We start from the raw sequence: 18,822 nt of genomic DNA on the forward strand, positions 1-18,822 counted from the left end.
GGGGGGCCGGGGCCCCCCCTCGTTACCCATTAACTCATCAGCGCTGGCTCCATAAAAGGGGCYGCGGTTGCCCCGGCCCCCTGCCTGCCCCGAACGCCTGGGTCCACCCTCCACCTGCCCCTGCCACCATGGGGGCTCCGGCGCTCGTCCTCGTCACCCTGCTGCTCCTGGGGGTCCTGGCCCCTGCCACCGGGCAGATGTGAGTCTCTGGCACCCCCTGCCCCTGGGACCCCCACCCATGGGTCTCTGACCCCTAGGATTCCCACCCCTGGGACCTCCACCTTTAGGTCTCTGACCCCTGGGATCCCCACCCACGGGACTACCACCTTCCCCATTGCCATAACCTCCACCTTGATCAGGACACCCCACCCCAGATGGGACTCCCAGGACAGGATCCCCACACTTGATGGGACCTGCATGGCCAAGGACCCCTGTGGCTGGGACCCTCCACTAGACAAGACCCCCACCCTTGATGAGACCCCCATGGCCAGGGACCCCCATGTCCAGGGACCCCTATGGCTGTTACCTTCCCCTTAGGCAAGCCCCCACCCTTGATGAGACCCCCCCATGGCCAGGGACCTCTATGGCTGGGACCCACACCCTAGACAGGTCCCACACCCTAGATGGGACCCCCCCCTGGCCGGGCTCTTCCAGCCTGGATGGGACTTCCCCAGCCGGAGTCTGGCATGGCCGGGACCCCCACCTGAGTGGGACCCCCATGGCCAACATCTCCATGTCCAGGAGCCACACCCTGACGGGGACCTCCCAGCCTTGATAGGGCCCCCCTGGCCAAGGTCCACCATGGCCAGGACCTCCATGGCCAGGGACCCCCCCACACACACACTCAGTCAGAGACCCTCACACTCAATGGGACCCCTCACAAGGGACCCTCATACCCTAGATGGAATTTCCCYTCCTCATGGCCAGGACCTCCACCCTCAGTGGGACCCCCATGGCCAGGGACTGCCACCAAAAAGGGACCCACCACTCCAAATGGACACCCCCCCCGTGACCAGGCCCCCTCGTTTCCTCCAGGACCCCAACCCACCCTCTATTCCTACTAGCACCCCATTCCCTCCCCACCTCTCCCCAAAGCAGTCAGGGTCCTAGACTAGCTCAACCCTATACAAGCCCCTGGAGAATCCCCCACTACCTCCTTGCCCTGTGTGCCCACCTACTCGGGGTCCCCCCCCCATAACCCTAAGGGGGACAAACAGTGCCCCAGGCCCTCGGACTTTGCCCCCCCACCCCCGCCACCAGGACCTGGGGCGATGCCAAGGCCACAGCTGCCAAGATGGCCGCCCTTGTATGGGGGGAGGGGTGGCTAGGGTAGGGGGGGCTGGGGGATACTGTGTGCTGGGGGGATTAGGGCTCCCCAATGTGGTGGGTGTGTGTGGGGATATTTGGGTGCTGCAGAGTATTTGGGTGCTGGGGAGGTTGGGGTACTGGGGGGATGGGGGGTTCCTGGATGTTGGGGGATTTGGGGTGCTGGGAAGGCTGGGGGGAGCCCTCAGTGCTGAGCGATATTAGGGTGCTGAGGGAAGGTTTGGGTGCTGGAGGGATTTGGGGGGCTGAAGGAGGTTCCTGGGTGTTGGGTTCTGGTGGATATTGGGGTGTTGGGGCTATCAGTGAGGTCCTGGGCCAGCGGGTGCTGACGCATATTGAAGTAATTGAGGGTGGATCAAAARGGTCCCTGGGTGCTGGGGGATTTTGGGGGGATCACTGGGTGCTGGGGGCTGTTGGTGTGCTGGGGAGTCTTGAAGGAGTCCTGGGTGGTGGGTGCTGGAAGCAATGGGGGATCCTGGGTGCTGGGGATATTGGGGAGTCACTGGGTGCTAGGGGCTATTGGGGTGCTGGGGAGRATCTGAGGGGAGCTGGGGTGGTGGGTGCCAGGGCGATGAAGGATCCTGGTGCTGGGGATATTGGGGTTTTCTGGTGAATACAGGGCCACCTCGGCCAGTGGGTGCTGTGGGGCACCCTGGGGTGTGGCTCTTCTTGGAAAGGACCTCCACACTGGGCCATGTCCTCCCCCAACCCATCCCTAGGCTGTCAATGGTGACACCGGCGGTGCTGCGGCTAGAGGCTGAGGAGCTGGTGGTGCTGGAGGCGCCGGGGCTGAGCACCGCCACGGAGGCCACCTTGATGGTGCAGGATTTTCCCCTCAAGCGCCAGGTCCTCTACCAGAGCCAAGTCAAGCTCAACCCCGCCGAGGGCATGATCGGCAGCACCACCATCAAGGTGGGTGACATCCCCTGACCTCCACCACCCCAGGGTGCCTGGCCCAGAGCGGAGGCACCCGGAGTTCAACCCTATACGAGCCAGCGGAGAAGCCCCTTGGAGTGGGTGGGTGGCGGGAGGTGCTGCAGGAGGTGGGGAGGGAGGGCAGCTTCTCCTGGGACTGTCACCGGGAGGGAACACCTTGAGGTGTGGGATGGGCTGGAGGTCCCAGGGGTCTCCACCCCTGGAGGGTGGACACATGGGTGTCCCCTGGGTCCGGGACTGCCACATCGGAGTGCCCTGGGGTCTCTGGGGGCTTTCACYTCTGAGAGTGGAGTTGTCGCTCAGTGTCCCCATGCTCTGGGACCRTCGCTCCAGGGTGCAAGTGCATTACACAGACATCTCCATGCTCCAGGGCCACCATCACCCTGGGGTGCAGGTGTCATGTGGTGTCCCAATGTTTCAGGATCACCATCWCCCCAGGGTGCAGGTGTCACCCAGCATCCCCCTGCTCCTGGGCCACCAGCACCCCRGGGTGCAGATGCATTGTGCAGATGGCCCCGTGCCTTGGGGCCACTGTTGCCCTGGGGCGGGGGTGTCACCTGGCRCCCCTGTGTCCTTGCAGCTGTCGACCAAGGTGCTACCACGGAAGCCAGGGAAGCAGTACGTCTCGGTGCACGCCCGCTTCCCCCAGGGCACCCTGGAGAAGGTGCTACTGGTGTCACCTCAGAGTGGCCACATCTTYGTGCAGACCGACAAACCCATCTACACCCCTGGCTCCACGGGTATGGCTCCCCACCACCCAGGGGGGATGATCACTGCCAGGGGGTTGATGGGATGGGTGCCCAAGCTGGCCCAGGCATGGGAAATGGTGAGGGGGGATCTGGTATGGGGGGACCTGGAGTTTGGGTGGTGTGTCCCTGTTGATGTCCCCTCATGGGGTTCAGTGCTTGGAGTCAGGTTGTCCCCAGTGACATCCCCATCCTGTCCCTGGTGATGGCCCATTGGTGTTCTCTGTGACATTTCCATTATGGCATCCAGAGGTTGGGGTATTCCCAGTGATGTCCCCAGCATGTCCCCAGTGAGGTTCTGCTCGCATCTGGAGGTGTCCCCATTGGGGTCCAGAGCTGGGGCTGGGACGTTCACAGTGACATCTCCATTGTGTTCTCAGGAGGGTCTGGCTCCCTTTCTGGGATGTTCCTATGGCATCCCTATGGGAGTCTGACACCTATTTCAGAATGTCTCCATCTAGTCCCTGCTTATCCTGTCCCCCTCATCCCTTCCCAGTGCTCTGTCGCTTCTTCGCCCTGGGCCACCGCATGGACCCCCTTCCCAAGACAATCGTTGCGGAGATCAAGGTGGGTCCGCAGTGGCGGCAGCGAGGGGATGGGAATGAGGATGGAGATGGGGACAGAGATGGGGACAGGTACCTGGCCTGCAATCTCTGACTGTCCTATCTCTCTGCAGACTGCCGATGGCATCATTGTCAAGCAAAAGCCTGTCTCTTCACCCGCGAAGACGGGCATCTTCTCCCTCAACCACAACCTACCTGAGGTCGTCAGGTGCGTGGCCATGATGAGGCACCAGAGGTGGCTTAATGATGTCCCTGGCCTCATCCTGGCTGCTCACTCTGTCCCTTCTCCAGCCTGGGGACATGGACAGTGTTGGCCAAATTTGAAGACTCACCAGAGCAGGTCTTCAGCACCCAATTTGATGTCAAGGAGTATGGTACGACGTGTTTTGGGGTGGAGGACCTACCTGGATGCTTGGGCCCCCCCTAGCAGGTTGCAGTCTCCCAAGAAGGGTTGTGAGGGAGACTGCTCAATGCCACCCATGTCCCCATGTCACTCTTCATAGTGCTGCCAAGCTTTGAGGTCATCCTGGAGCCGGAAGAGAAGTTCCTCTACATCGACCGGCAGGAGGATTTCCGGGTGTCCATCACAGCCAGGTGAGATGGGGATCCCCAATGTGGGTGATGGGGCTGTGGGATGATGGGAATCCCACCCCAAAAGCTGACTCTCTCTGTTGGGGCCCCCACAGGTACCTCTACGGGAAGCGCCTGCATGGCACAGCCTTCATCCTCTTTGGGGTGATGGTAGACGACGAGAGGAAGAGCATCCCGCAGTCCCTGCGAAGGGTGCAGGTGGGCTGGTGCTGGCCTCATCCCCATTCCCTGCTGAACCCTGCTGGCCTCTGTCCCTGTCCTCCATCCACGTCCCTCTCTCCATGTTCCCTGATGTGGCTTGCTGACCCCATCCTGGTCCATCCTCTGTCTGTGTCCCCTGCTAAGCCTTGCTGTCCTCTATCTCTGTCCCCATCCTCGTCCCCATCTCCTATGGAGCCCTGCTGCCATACTGCCCTGCCCCATCCACCGTCCCTGTCCTGGATTCCATCTCTTCCTGAGCCTTGCTGTTCCCTATCCTGTTCCCTGTCCCTATCCCCTATTCCCTGCTGAGCCCTGTGTCTGCAGATCACCGATGGGGACGGGGAGGCCGTGCTGCCCATGGCCTTGCTGCGGCAACGCTTCGCCAACTACCGGGAGCTGGTGGGCCACTCACTCTATGTCTCCGTCACTGTCCTCACCGAGTCTGGTGGGTCCTGGGGACAGGGGGGACAGTGGGGCCATGTGGGGTCATGTGCTTGATGTTTCCATCACTGTCCTCATGGAGTCCAGTGKGTCACAGGTGTGTGGGAATGGGGTGGTGGCAATGGGGACACACTGAGATGGATACAGGGGGACATGTGGGTACAGAGACAGCAGGATGTGCAGATGTGGTGATGAAGACAGTGGGGACAAGCATTGACGAAGGATGTGGGCAACAGGGACAGTGGGGACTTTCAGGAGCGCCAGGGACGTGGGGGAATGGGGACGGCATGGTCATGCAGGGCTGGGGACAATGGGCACCCAGTCAGGTAAGCTGGGGCCAGGTTGCCCCATCCTGGCACTGCGTGACATCCCCCTCCCTGGGGCCATGTGCAGGTAGTGACATGGTGGAAGCACAGCGCACGGGCATCCACATCGTGACGTCCCCGTACCAGATCCACTTCACACGCACGCCCAAGTACTTCAAGCCGGGGATGCCCTTCGAGCTCATGGTAATGGCACTCTGCGGTGGCCCTAGGGGATGGGGACAGACAGGGTCAGCCCAGACCTGCAATGCCACCAGGGTCCCTGGCATGTGCTTAGGGATAGGGATGGGGTCAGCCCAAGCTTTGCAGGTGGAAGGCACCATGGGGACAGGAAGTCCCTGTGCTGTGCTGTGTCCCCATACCATGTCCCTGTGTCATGTCCCCATGGTGCATCCCAGTGCCGCGTGTCATGCTGAGCCTGCTGTCCTGCAGGTCTACGTCACCAACCCTGATAATTCGCCAGCTGCACGCATCCCCGTCAAGGCYGACGGCTTCCAGGGCCTTGTGTCCACACAGAATGATGGCACCGCCAAGCTCATCCTCAACATGCCGGCCAACAAGGCCACAGTCCCCATCACTGTAAGCAGTGAACCAGGGAACCAGCGAACTGGAAAACAGGGGGACTAGGGTGGTCAGGGTGGCCAGGATAACCAAGGAGCTGGGGTGGGTGAGATGGCCGGGGTGACTGGGGGTCAAGGGTGTCTGAAATGGCCAAGATGGCCAGGGGACCAGGGTGACCTAGTTCAGGGGGACTGGGGTGGCCATGGAGTTGGGGTGGTTGACATTGCTGGATTGCTGGGGTATTGGAGTGGCCAGGATCAGGGGGACCAGGGGTTGGGATTACCATGGGACTGGGGTGGCTGTGGGACCAAGGTGGCCACAAGATCAGGAGGACTGAGATGGCCCCGGTGGCCACAGGACAGGAATGGCTGAGACTGCCAGGGAAGTCACAGGACCAGGATGGCCAAGACGGGGTGGCCAAGGGATGACCAGGACAACTGAGATGGCCATGGAACAAGGATGGCTGAGATGGCTTGGGTGGCTGCAAGATTGATATGGTCAAGACTGCCAGGGAGGCCACGAGACCAAGATGGCCGAGATGGGATGACCAAGGGACAATCAGAATATCTGAGACAGCTGGGATGGCCATAAGACTGAGATGGCTGAGACAGTCAGGGTGGGCATGGGACAARAATGGCCGAGACAGCTGGGCTGACCAAGGAACCGGTATGGCCAAGACGGTTGGAGTGGCCATGAAACCAGGATGGTTGAGGTGACTGGGGGAGGGGGGACGGCCGGGGGCCAGTGCTGGCAAGGGCAGCTGGGTGCACCGTGGTGACCACGGACCCCCTGAGAACACCCACTCCCATGGCCCCGGGGTGCTTTGCAGGTGCGGACGGCGCAGCCAGGGCTCCCCGAGGGCCGCCAGGCCAGYCGTGCCATGCAGGCTGAAGTTTACCACAGCCAGGGTGACTCTGGCAACTTCCTCCACCTTGCTGTAACCGCCACTGAGCTGCAGCCCGGTGACAACCTCCCTGTGAACTTCCACCTCAAGACCAACAACCCYGCCGTCCGCAAAAACGTCATGTACTTCACCTACATTGTGAGTGCCACCTTGGCCTGCCCTGGGGACCCAGGCGTCCGGGCATCCACCGACCTCCCACCTTTGCTGCCCTCCTGCAGATCATGAGCAAGGGACACATTGTGCGCGTGGGGCGGCAGCGGCGTGAGGCCGACCAGAGCCTCGTCACCATGTCACTGCCCGTGACAGCCAACCTTATCCCCTCCTTCCGTATCGTGGCCTACTACCATGTGGCGCCGGGAGAGATTGTTGCTGACTCTGTCTGGATCGATGTCAAGGACACCTGCATGGGCACTGTGCGTCTTGCTGGGAAGACAGCAGTGATGGGGAGGGCTTGGACATCCTCAAGGGCTCAGGCATCCTGGGGGAATTTGAACATCTCAGGGGGATGAGACATCCTGAGGAGTTCAGTCATCATGGGGGTCTTGGGCATTGTGGGGGTCTTAGGTATCTTAGGGGGTTCAGTCATCTTTGGGGGGCTGGAACATCCCATGGGGTGCTTGATGCTTGGACATTCTGGGAGGTTTGTGCTTGGGCATCCGGGGGGGATTCAGACGTTCTGGGGCAGGGGTGCTCGGACATCTCAGTGGAGACTTGGGTATCCAGAGGAGCTCAGCCATTCCAGGGGATTCGARCATCCCAGGGGGCCTTGAACATCCCAGGGTATCCTGGGGGTACTAGGCATCATTGGGATCTTGGTCATCCTGGAAGAACTTGGACATCTCCAGGGGTTCAGGCATCCTGGGGGACTCAGGCATCCCAGAAGGGTGTGGACATCCCATGGAATGTTTGAACATCCCAGGGTGTTCGGACATCATGAAGGACTTGGACATCCCGGGGGTTCAGGCATGCCATGGGCTCGAGTACCCCTTGAGGACTTGGCCATTCTCCTGGGGCCAATCCAGGGGAAACTTTCCCAACACCTAGGCACAAAGCCAGGGACACTGGAGCCACAACCCTCCCTCTCTTCCCCCCACAGCTGGTGGTGAAGGGAGCCACGGAGGCAGACAACCGGGTGCATGAGCCGGGGACACCCATGCGGCTCCGCATCGAGGGTGACCACAATGCCAATGTGGGACTGGTGGCCGTGGACAAGGGCGTCTTCGTCCTCAACAAGAAGCACAAGCTGACACAGTCCAAAGTGGGTACTGATGGGTGCTGCAAGTGGGACTGGGTGGGAYGTGGGAGCCAGGCCGAGCACCTGGTGTCATGGTAATGGCTGTCATRGCTGGTCCTGGCTTGCTGCAGGTGTGGGACACAGTGGAACAGAGTGACATCGGCTGCACAGCAGGCAGCGGGAAGGACAACGTGGGGGTCTTCGCCGATGCTGGCTTAAGCCTGGTCACCAATGTGAAGATTGACACGCCGCAGCGAGCAGGTAGGAGACATACTAGGATGGAGATGTGACACTGCGGTGGAGATGTGGCACCTGCRGATGGAGGTGTGACACCTCGAGGTCCTCATCTGTGGCTCTTCTGCCCACAGAGGTCCAGTGCCCAAAGCGAGCAAGACGCAGACGCACCTCCCTGCAGCTCATCGAGTACAAAGGCAACAAAAGTACGTGGTGTCTTGGGGATGCTGGAGTATCCCATGTCCTTGAGAATGCTGCAGCTTCCCATCTCCCAGGGATTCTGGAGACRCCCATTTCCCAGGAGATGGTGGAGTATCCCATCACCCCAGGGGATGCCAGAGCATCTAATCTTCTAAGGAATCCTGGAATATTTGCTCAGGGAATCCTCTCTCAGGGATGCTGGAGTAGCCTGTCTCACTGTGGATGTCAGAGCATCCTGTCTCCTACTGATGCCAGAGCATCCCACCTGCCTATTGGTGTTGGAATATCCCATCTTGGAGGGATGCTGGAGCATCCCATTTCCCATGGGATGATGGAGCACCCCATTTCCCAGGGAATACCACCCCATCTTGCTTACCATAGATACCAACCCATCCAGCTTCCCCAGGGGAGTCCCACAGACCTGTGCCCACATCTCTGACAGCAGCCACAGCCACCGCTGTATGAGTTGGGGGGGGGCTCTGTGTGGTACCAGCTCCATGTCTTGGTGTTGACAGCGGCCGAGTATGAGGATGGACAGCTACGTAAGTGCTGTGAAGATGGCATGCACGAGAACCCCATGGGCCACAGCTGTGAGAAGCGGTCCACCTACATCCTGGAGGGCAGTGCCTGCGTCAAGGCCTTCCTTGACTGCTGCAACTACATCAAGACCATCCGCGAGCAGAAGCAGCGTGACTTGCACCTCGAGCTGGCCCGAAGCAAGTACCCAGGGCTGAGTCAGGCCWGGGTTTTTGGAGGGGTGGTTGAGCCCTGGAGCTCAGTCTGGTGATGGGCCATGTACCCGGGGCTGGCGGGCAAACAGGTTCCATGCTGTCCCCTAGGCGAGGTGGATGATGGCTTCTTGGCTGACGAGGACATCACCTCACGGAGCCTCTTCCCTGAAAGCTGGCTGTGGCAGTTGGAGTCACTGACGGAGGCGCCCAATGAGCTTGGGTGAGCACCCACTACCACTGACACCCCCTACACACCCCATGGCTTGGGGACCCGCTGAGACTCTCCTGGGTGGCTGAAGGACCAGCTATGACCTCCTGGTCCAGCTCAGGGATGACCTACAAACCCCCATCCCAAGWCAGGGGCCACCTCTGATGCCCTGGTCCAGCTTGGGGACCAGCTATCACTCCCTAGTTCAGCTCAGGGGCCACCTACAACCTCCTGGCCCAGCCTGAGGGCTGCCTAACTCCCTTGTTGATTCCTGTCTCCTCCAGCATCTCCACAAAGACACTGCCCATATATTTGAAGGACTCGATCACCACCTGGGAAGTACTGGCTATCAGCATCTCTGAGACAAAGGGTACGCTATGGAGCCATGGTGCTGGGCAGCAGGTGGAAAGGGAGGCCCTCAAGACCTGGAGGAGTCCCCTGTGGCTGGAAGGGTCCTTCAAGATCTTGGGGTGGGGGGGGGGGAGGGGGCATGATACTAGAGTGATCCCCTAAAGCCAGGAGGACTTGCTTGGGCTTGAGGGATCCCCCAGACCTTGGGTGGAGTTACTTGGAACTTGAGGGATCTCCAATACCTTGGGGAGATCCCTAAGACTTGAGGGCCTCTCCAAGGCCCGGCAAGACCCTAGCCTGGATTCTGCCCCCACACCCCCACCCTTGGCCACACCACAGGGCTCTGCGTGGCCAACCCCTACGAGATCACGGTGATGAAGGAATTCTTCATTGACCTGCGCCTGCCCTACTCGGTGGTGAGGAATGAGCAGGTGGAGATTCGTGCCATCCTCTACAACTACTGGGAGCGTGATATCAAGGTCCGTGAGGGYCATGGAGCTGGGGCTGAATGGGATGGGGCGGTCCGCAGCCACCCGAGCCCCCTCTGCCGATGTCTCTCCATGCCCCACAGGTGCGTGTGGAGCTGATGCACAACCCAGCCATCTGCAGTGCCTCCTCCTCCAAGACCCGCTACCAGCAGATCTTCAGCCTGAAAGCCCAGTCATCACGAGTCGTGCCCTTCATCCTCGTGCCCTTGCAGCTGGGACTGCATGATGTTGAGGTTAAGGCAGCTGTGTGGGGCAGCTTTGTGGCTGATGGTGTCAAGAAGAAGCTCAAAGTTGTGGTGAGTGGCTCGTCATTGCATCCTGGAGATGTGGTGTCCATCACCATCCCCTGGGATGCCCCTATGGCATCTCCATCTCCACCTTCATCCTGGCGCTGTACCCGGGGATGAAGGATCCCTTGTCCAAGATGCCCAAGGAGCCAAACTAGGTAATCTTCTGGGGCTCTCCTACTTTCTCCCATGACTGGGGGCTGCTGGTTTGCAATGGGATGCATTTCCTGGATTGGAGTGGTTGGGAAGGGTGGCCCTAAGCTAGCCCAGCTTTGAGTGTTGAGGTCTTGCCTCCACAGGCCGAAGGGATGAGGCTGGAGAAGACGGTGAAGATTGTTGAGCTGGACCCAAAGACACGGGGAATCAGTGAGTGTCATCCGTCCCTCCCTGAGGATGTCTCAGCCATGCAGATTGTCCCTGGGGTGAAAACCCCTGTCCATATCTGGGTGCTTGAGGCACAAGGACGAAGGGACATCCCACTACGGATTTAGGGCATCTCAGGGCATGAGGGACATCCTGCTATGGGAAGGACCAGGAGCATCTTGGGGATGAAGRATGTCCTGATACAGATCTGGGGTATCTTGGGGGATGAAGGATGTCCCACTATGGATTTAGGGCATCTTGAGGATGAAGGTCATCCTGCTACAGGTTTGAGGCAAGACTGGGTCATCTCACAGGGGGTGAGGGGCATCCCATTGCAGACATAGAGCAGAGCCAGGGCACCCTGTGGGGATGAGGGAATTTGGAGTCGGGCCGGGGCCGCCTGGCTCCATTATGACCTCTCTGCCCTGCAGATGGTGTGCAAGAAGAGAAGATCTCGGCAGCAAACCTCTCTGACATTGTCCCCAACACTGAGTCGGAGACCAAAGTCAGCATCCAAGGTGAGAGCAGGGATGTGGGGATGCAGGGGGATACCAGGGAGGGGTGGGAGATGTTGCTTGCCCCGCCTTGATGCCATCCTTCCCTGGCCAGGCAACCCCGTGTCCGTCATCGTGGAGAAAGCCATTGATGGGGCCAACCTCAAGCACCTCATCGTGACGCCGTCGGGCTGCGGCGAGCAGAACATGATCAGCATGACGCCCACTGTCATCGCCACCCACTACCTGGACAGCACGACACAGTGGGACGCCCTTGGCGTTGACCGCCGCTCCGTGGCCATTGACTTGATTAAGAAGGGTAGGAGCGACCTTCAGGCTAGCRGCACACATTCCTGGTCCCCTCCTGCTTCCTCTCTGGGCGTCTGAATCTAATGCTGTGGGATGCAATGCAATGGGATATGCTCCCTGGTCACGCTGGAGGAGTTGGTGGCAAAGCCAGCCCGGCTTAGCCCATGGCCAGGAGCTCCTTGCGCTACCTGTCCCTGCACTGTAGGATGTCCCCAGGTTTTGCTCAGTTGCCATCTCCTCGCCAGGTTACACCCAGCAACTGGCTTTCCGGAAACCTGACGACTCCTACGCTGCCTTCAAAAACCGRCCGTCAAGCACCTGGTGAGGGTCCTGGCTCCTCCAGTCACTGGAAGGGAGAACGAGATGGTGGGGATGGGATCAAACCCAACGAAAGTGTGGGGTTTCAGAAACAGTGCAGCTCTGAGGTCCCCATGCCCCCAGGCTGACGGCGTACGTGGCCAAAATCTTTGCTATGGCCATCAAGCTGGTGGACATTGAGCCTCAGGTGCTGTGTGGGGCCATCAAATGGCTCATCCTGGAGAAGCAGAAGCCAGATGGGATTTTCCAAGAGGATGCTCCTATCATCCACAAGGAGATGGTGGTATGTAGGTGCCCAAGCTTGGCTGCAAATCCTTTTCCTGCCAGGAGCCAAATCCCCAGTGCCAAAGTCTTTGCYCCTGTCTTGCCACGCAGGGAGGATACCAGGGTGCTGAGCCTGAGGTGTCGCTGACGGCCTTCGTCCTCGTTGCACTGCAGGAAGCCCGGGACATCTGCAAGGACCGCGTCAATGTGAGTGTCCCGGCAGGCGCTGCCAGCCCCTGGGGTGGGGTAKGGAAGCCCAAGCTGTAGAGTACCCACCCAAGACTCCACATTACATTTCTCTGTACCCAGAGTTTGGATGGAAGCATCRCCAAAGCCTCTGAATACCTGATCCGGCGGTATCAATCACTGGCCAGGCCCTACACAGTGGCCCTGACATCCTACGCCCTGGCCCTAGCAGGGAAGCTCAACAATCCAAAGATTCTCATGAAGTTCTCCAAAGGTGAAGCCTGAGTTGGGGTGCAAAGGCGGGTAGGGGAGCAATTGAGTGGAGTGGGTCTTGGGCGGGGGGGAGGCATGAGGTGAAGATGGTCCCTCATACCCCCTGCAGACGGCAACCGCTGGGAGGAACGCAATGCCCACACCTACAACATTGAGGGCACATCCTACGCGCTGCTGGCCCTGCTGCGCATGGAGCAGCTGGACCTCACAGGGCCTGTTGTCCGCTGGCTCGCCAAGCAGAACTACTTTGGTGGTGGCTACGGCTCCACACAGGTGGGCCACAGGCTGGGGATGGAATGGGGTGGGACAGAGACCTCCCTGGGGGCACCCTGGTACCCCCTTGGTGGGGTGGGGGTGAGTGTCTGGGGGACGAAATGGGGATTTGAAGGCTCACTGGGGATCTGGCGGGGCTTGGGGGACCCCTCTGGTACCAAGGGATCTCCTCCAGGCTCTTGGTCTCCAAGGGATTTGGGGCGCCCTTGTAGCCCCTGGGGACCCACTTAGTCCCTGGCAATCCCCAGGGCTTTTGGGGACTCATCATGTCCCTGGAGGTCCCCTCCAGTCCCTGAGACCTCCAAAGACCCCTCTTGTCCATGGAGGACTCACGTTCTAGGGATCCTCCAGGACTTTTGGGGATGCCCTCCAGGATTTTGGAGGACACCTCCTGTCCCTGGGGGACACCTCTCGTCGTGGAGGTCCCCAGGGATTTGGGAGACCCATCTAGATCTTTGGGGGATCCCTCTGGTGCTAGGGGATCCCCTCCAGATCCTGGCTCCCCAGGGACTCTTCCTGTCTTTGGAGGACCCATATGGTTCTGGGGACCCCCAGGACTTTTAGGGACCCTGGTAGGGTTTAGTGGGACACCTCCTGTCCCTTTGTGAATCCCCCAGTCCTTGACACCCCCAGAGTTCGGGGGGATACCTGCTGTCTTGGGGACCCCTCCATGTCCTTGGAGTGCCTCAAGCTTCAAGGGATCCCCTCCAAGCTCCTGGGGACCCCTCCAGTCTCCAGGTACCTCCAGAACTTTGGGGATCCCCACAAGAGCACCCCAGATTCATATTCCCAAACCCCCAGATAACACCTCTGTCCTGACAGGCCACCATCCTGATGTTCCAGGCACTGATCCAGTCCCAGATGGCRTTGGAGCTTTGGGGATCTCCAGGCTCAGGGACACCCCAGGGGTGGGGTTTGGGGATACCCTGGACCATGTCTCCAAGCCCCTAGGCGACACTGCTGTCCCTGCAGGCCACCACCTTGGTGTTCCAAGCTCTGGCCCAGTACCAGATTTCCATGCCACAAGAGAAGGAGCTCAACCTTGACGTGTCAGTGCTGCTGCCGCGGCGCGCCAGCCCCATGAAGTACCGTATCGAGAACCGTAACGCCCTGGTGGCCCGCTCTGCAGAGGTATGACCACCATCACTGTCCCTGTCACCACCACTATCACCATCACCCCAGCGCTCGTGAGTGCCCAGCTGGCACARTGTGGCTAGGCCTCTGCTCCTGTTCCCCGCTGTGGCCTGGGATGTTCCCTTGGTGTTCTGTGATGTTCCTGTCCCCTCCACGTACCTCTGTGTCTTAGGATGTCCCTCCCCTCCAGGTCTTGGGATGTCCCTATCCCTTCCATGTCCTGTGACATCCTTGTCTCCTTTGTGTCCCTCCATGTCCTGGGATGTCCCAGTCCTCTCCATATCCCTCCGTTCCCTAGATGTCTTGGTCCCCTCTGGGTCCTGAGAAATCCCTGTCCCCTCTATGGCCTGGGATACCCTGTCACCTCTGAATCCTCCTGGGGGATTCCCTGTTCCCTCTCCCCACAACGTCCGCTGTCCCCACAGACTAAGTGGAATGAGGACTTCACAGTGAAAGCTGAGGGCACAGGCAAGGGGACAATGACAGTGGTGACCATCTACAATGCCAAGGTCCCCGAGAAGGAAAACAAGTGTGACAGCTTCGACCTGCGGGTACAGGTGGATGAAGTGAAGACAGGTGAGTCTGCACCATTCCCCCAAGTCCCTCCATGTCCCCTTGAGTCCCCAATATTCCCCATGTCCCCCAGGGGCCCCCATGGCACCCCTGTCCTCTATGTCACCCCCTTCCCCCTGAGTCCCTCTCATGTCCTCCCATGTCCCTGACACTCCGCCCATGGCACCCCTGTCCCCCTTGTCATCGCACAACCCCCATGCCACCCCTCATTCCCCTTGGCTTCCCCCATGTCCCCTAGGGGTGACAATATTGTCTCCCTCCCTGCTCCAGGCAAGCAGCATGAGGGGGTCATCCGGTCCGTCAAGATCACCATCTGCATGAGGTGGGGGACATCAGGGGCATCAAGGCCATTGRGGATATCAGAGATGGTGGGAACATTGGAACATCAGGGACCTTRGGGTCATCAGGGACATTGGAGATGGGAAGGGGAATGTTGGGACCAGGAATAGAGACACTGGGGACAGGAACATCARAGATGTGGTGGGGACCTTGTAGATAGGCAGGGGGACAAGGATGTTGGGGAACAACAGGGACTGTGACACATACAAGACATTAGAGATGGACAGGATGAGGATGTTGGGGACAGGGATGGGGACACCTTAGGGGACCCTGGAGACAGAGATGAGGACAGAGACATTGTCACAAGGGGATCTTTGGGGATAAGGACATCAGGGATGGGATTTGGGGGATCTTGGGAACCTTGGGGACCATGGGGACTGGTGCCATCCCCCACAGGTACCTGGACAATGTGGATGCCACCATGTCCATCCTYGATGTCTCCATGCTCACGGGCTTCACCCCTGATCTTGAAGACCTGAAACGGGTAAGCACAGGGACACAGGGATAGGGGACATGAGTTCCCTGTGAGGCCACACCCCCTGAGCACCCCATATCACGGTGTCCCTGTGTTCAGCTCTCACAGGGGGTGGACAGGTACATCTCCAAATATGAGATCGACAAGGCACTCTCGGACCATGGTAACCTCGTCATCTACCTCGACAAGGTGAGACAGGGATAGGGATGGAGATATGGCTGAGATGGCCTTGGGATGAGGAAGAGGCCAGGGACAGGACTGGGGACACGTCCAAGAGGTCCCAGAGACAGTGATAAGGATGGGGACAGGGATGGGGACATGGCTGAGAGTACTTGGGAACAGGGTCAGGGATGGAGACACAGTCAGGGGTTAGGGACAGGGACGGGGAAAGGAACATAAGGACTGGGGACAGGGCTGGGGATGAGGCTGAGGATGGAGAGGTCGCCAGGATAGGAACATGGATGGGACATGGGGATGAGGAGGGGGACAGGGACAGGATGGGGACAAGGATGAAGACATGGATGGGGAGGGGACAGGATGTGGACATGACCAGGCTCATGGTGGCGGTGCAATGCCATTGTGCTTTGCTGACCCTGTCCCCATCCCCAGGTGTCCCACCGGGATGAAGAGTGTCTCACCTTCAAGGCTAACCAGGTTTTCAGGGTGGGGCTGATCCAGCCTGCGGCTGTCACCATCTACAGCTACTACAAGATTGGTGTGTCCCCCCATTTCCCTGCATGTCCCCCCGAGTCCCCTCATGTCCCCCTGTGTCCCCTCGTGTCTCCCCAGAGTCCCTCCTCTGTGCTCCCGTCTCCCTGCAGACCACCTCCCCTCCATGCTCCACAGTGTCATCAGGGTGTCCCCATAGCCCTGACGACCCTCATGCCCAAATGTCCTTGATCCCCCATCCCTCTGCTGACTTCTTCCCCCACCGTGTCCCTGCATATCTCCGTAGATGATCGCTGCACCCGTTTCTACCACCCGGACAAGGACAGCGGGAAGCTGAGCAAAATCTGCCATGGGGACGTGTGTCGCTGTGCCGAAGGTGGGATAGGGACAGGGGAACAAGGATGGGGACAGGGACAGGGTCCATGATATGCCATGATGGGGCACATCCTTGCTGTGATGGGACGTGTCCCAGTCATGATGGGACATGTCCCGGCTGTGATGGGGACGCATCCCAGTTGGGATGGGGACGTCCCTGGCATGATGGAGACTTGTCCCAGCTGTGACACCCTCCATGTCCCCCAGAAAACTGCTTCGTGCAGCACAAGAAGGATGTTGCCGTCACTGTCAACAAGCGGATTGAGGATGCCTGTGAGCCAGGAGTTGACTACGGTGGGTCCCCAGGGTGGGGGATTTGAGGGACATGGAGGACATGGGAGGCATGAGGACATGTGGGATATGGGGAGACATGGGGAGATGTGAGCACAGGAGGGGACACGGGGACATCAGAGAGGGACACAGAGGGATCCAGGGGGAAGGGGACAGCAGGGCCCATTGAGGGGATGGGCCCTGCATGCCAAGGGGTGGTCCCAGCGTGGATGACATGAGGATGTCCCTATCCCCAGTGTACAAAGTGAGGCTGGTGGAGATGAAGCAGTTGCCGGCTTATGACAGCTACGTCATGACCATCCTCTCTGTCATCAAGATGGGTAAGAACACCCTGGGGTGCCAGGGCAGGGCCAACTGAGGTGCTGGGGATGCCCAGGGGGATTGGGGACACCCAGCTGGGTTGATGTCACCCAAGAGGTGCCAGGGATAGCTGGGGCAGAAACATCCAGGTAAACTGGGTCACCCAGATGTGTTGGAGTCACCAAAGGGTGCTGGGGACAGCCTGGGAGGCTGGGGACACTGGAATGGGGTGGACACCCAGCTGGGTGGTGTCACCCAAAGGTGCTGTGGGCACACAGGTCAGTTGGGGGCACACAGGTGGACTAGTGACACTCTGCAGTGCTGGGAACACCCRTGGATGGCTGGGGACACCCAGGTGGGTTGGGACCACGTAGGTGGATTGATGACCCCTAAAGATGCCGGGACAACCARGTCAGCTGGGAACACCTAAAGGTGCAAGGGACACCCAGGTGGGTTGAGGTCACCCAAAAGCWCTAGTGATACCTATATGGATGGAGGTGATGATACCAACGGGTGATGTCACCAATATCAGAGGAGGGACACCCAGGCTGCTGTCACTCATGGGTGCTGATGGCTCCTGSGGGCGTCAGAGGTCCATGAGGAGAGGACAAATTTCATGGGGCACACTAGGAGAGTTGGGCCATATCTGTGGCATATTGGGTGGGGGGGACACATGTCGGTGGTGTGGGGGGACCGTTTCAGCCTCTGTCACCCTGGGCAGGCACCGACGAGGACCCGTCCGGGAGCAACCGGACCTTTGCGAGCCATCAGAAGTGTCGGGACGCGCTGAGTCTTGAGCCGGGCAAGGACTACCTCATCTGGGGGCTCAGCACTGACCTCTGGAGCACTGGCGCCCAGTAAGGACGCGGGACATGGGGGACGTGGGGACAAGGGGGTGAGCTYGGCAAGGACTATTTAATCTGGGGGCTTGGCGTTGACTTTGGGAGCACTGGCACTGAGTAGGGACATGGCGGGGGGGACACAGGAGAGGGACACAGGGATGTGGGGACATGGCACATTGACACAGGGACATGAGGACACGGGGACACAGGACATGGGGTGACAGGGGACATCAGACCATGGCAAAGACCCTCAGTGCTGGGATTTTTCCAGGATCTCGTATAGGGTTGTACACCCCCCAAGAGGCTCCTCACCCTGGGGGCCACACCTGGGTGCTGGAGCTGCCACCCATGGGTGCCTCATCCTCCTCCCMCTTTCCTGCAGCTTCTCCTACCTGATCGGCAAGGACACGTGGCTGGAGCGGTGGCCCAGCGAGGCTGAGTGCCAGGAGCCCGAACTGCAGGCCCTGTGCCAAGACTTTGTGGAGTTCGCCGAAGCCATGACCCTGTTCGGGTGCCCCACGTGACCGGGTGCCCCCACCACCCTGGGGACTCCCTGCCAGCCTCCCCCCCACTTCCCCCCCTCCCCCCCCCTGAGTTTTTCTGCTATAAAAAGCTGCTTTCTAACAACTTGGTTTTGGGGTCTTGGGGAAGCCCCTTGGAGGGGGGACAACGAGGCACGGCCCCCCCTGCCCCCCTGGGGTGCAGGGCGCTCAGCGCGGGGTGCAGCGCGCACCCCTCGGCGCCCGGTGTAGCCCTCGGCGCAGGGTGTAGCACGGTGCTCGGCGCAGGGTGCTGCGCAGCGCTCGGTGCATGGGTGTCCCCCCCCCCCAAGCAGCGGTAGCCCCCCTCGGGGGGGTGTTCGTGGTGCTGTGCGCCGCGACGCTTCGACCCGGTGGTTTCCGGTCTCCCCAGTCAGGCCCCGCTGCGGCTTCGCTCCTACGGCGCTTTCCGGTGCCTAATGGGACACTCGCACCCGCAGCCCCAGCACCCACGGGTGCGCAAGCGTGGGGAAGGCGGC

At 60.0% G+C, this 18,822-nt stretch overlaps 1 protein-coding gene across 2 annotated transcripts; it reads left to right on the plus strand.

Moving 5' to 3' along the window:
• Nucleotides 1-116: 116 nt before the first annotated feature.
• Nucleotides 117-18,365, plus strand: C3 (complement C3). 2 transcript variants are annotated; one of them, XM_085319360.1, is made up of 40 exons: nt 117-199; nt 2,046-2,238; nt 2,843-3,002; nt 3,505-3,575; nt 3,685-3,779; nt 3,863-3,945; nt 4,075-4,165; nt 4,258-4,360; nt 4,688-4,808; nt 5,198-5,313; nt 5,560-5,706; nt 6,518-6,730; nt 6,811-7,005; nt 7,689-7,850; nt 7,958-8,087; nt 8,195-8,266; nt 8,777-9,018; nt 9,082-9,212; nt 9,485-9,570; nt 9,891-10,030; nt 10,123-10,335; nt 10,626-10,692; nt 11,121-11,207; nt 11,299-11,502; nt 11,738-11,813; nt 11,934-12,093; nt 12,186-12,281; nt 12,384-12,534; nt 12,643-12,806; nt 13,779-13,937; nt 14,366-14,516; nt 14,784-14,835; nt 15,249-15,336; nt 15,427-15,516; nt 15,937-16,042; nt 16,283-16,372; nt 16,579-16,665; nt 16,899-16,982; nt 17,684-17,819; nt 18,187-18,365. In XM_085319360.1, exons 1-40 carry the CDS (start codon nt 129-131, stop codon nt 18,326-18,328), a joined length of 5,025 nt encoding a protein of 1,674 aa, XP_085175486.1. In that variant the 5' UTR covers nt 117-128; the 3' UTR covers nt 18,329-18,365. The 2 variants fall into 2 exon arrangements, with proteins under 2 accessions (XP_085175486.1, XP_085175485.1); XM_085319359.1 differs by having other exon boundaries at nt 129-199; nt 8,777-8,977; nt 9,101-9,212.
• The last annotated feature ends 457 nt before the right edge of the window (nt 18,366-18,822 follow it).

Source organism: Rhea americana, unplaced genomic scaffold (assembly GCF_003343005.1).
Source record: "Rhea americana isolate MKP2758 unplaced genomic scaffold, rheAme1 scaffold_580, whole genome shotgun sequence".
Classification (NCBI taxonomy): domain Eukaryota; kingdom Metazoa; phylum Chordata; class Aves; order Rheiformes; family Rheidae; genus Rhea; species Rhea americana.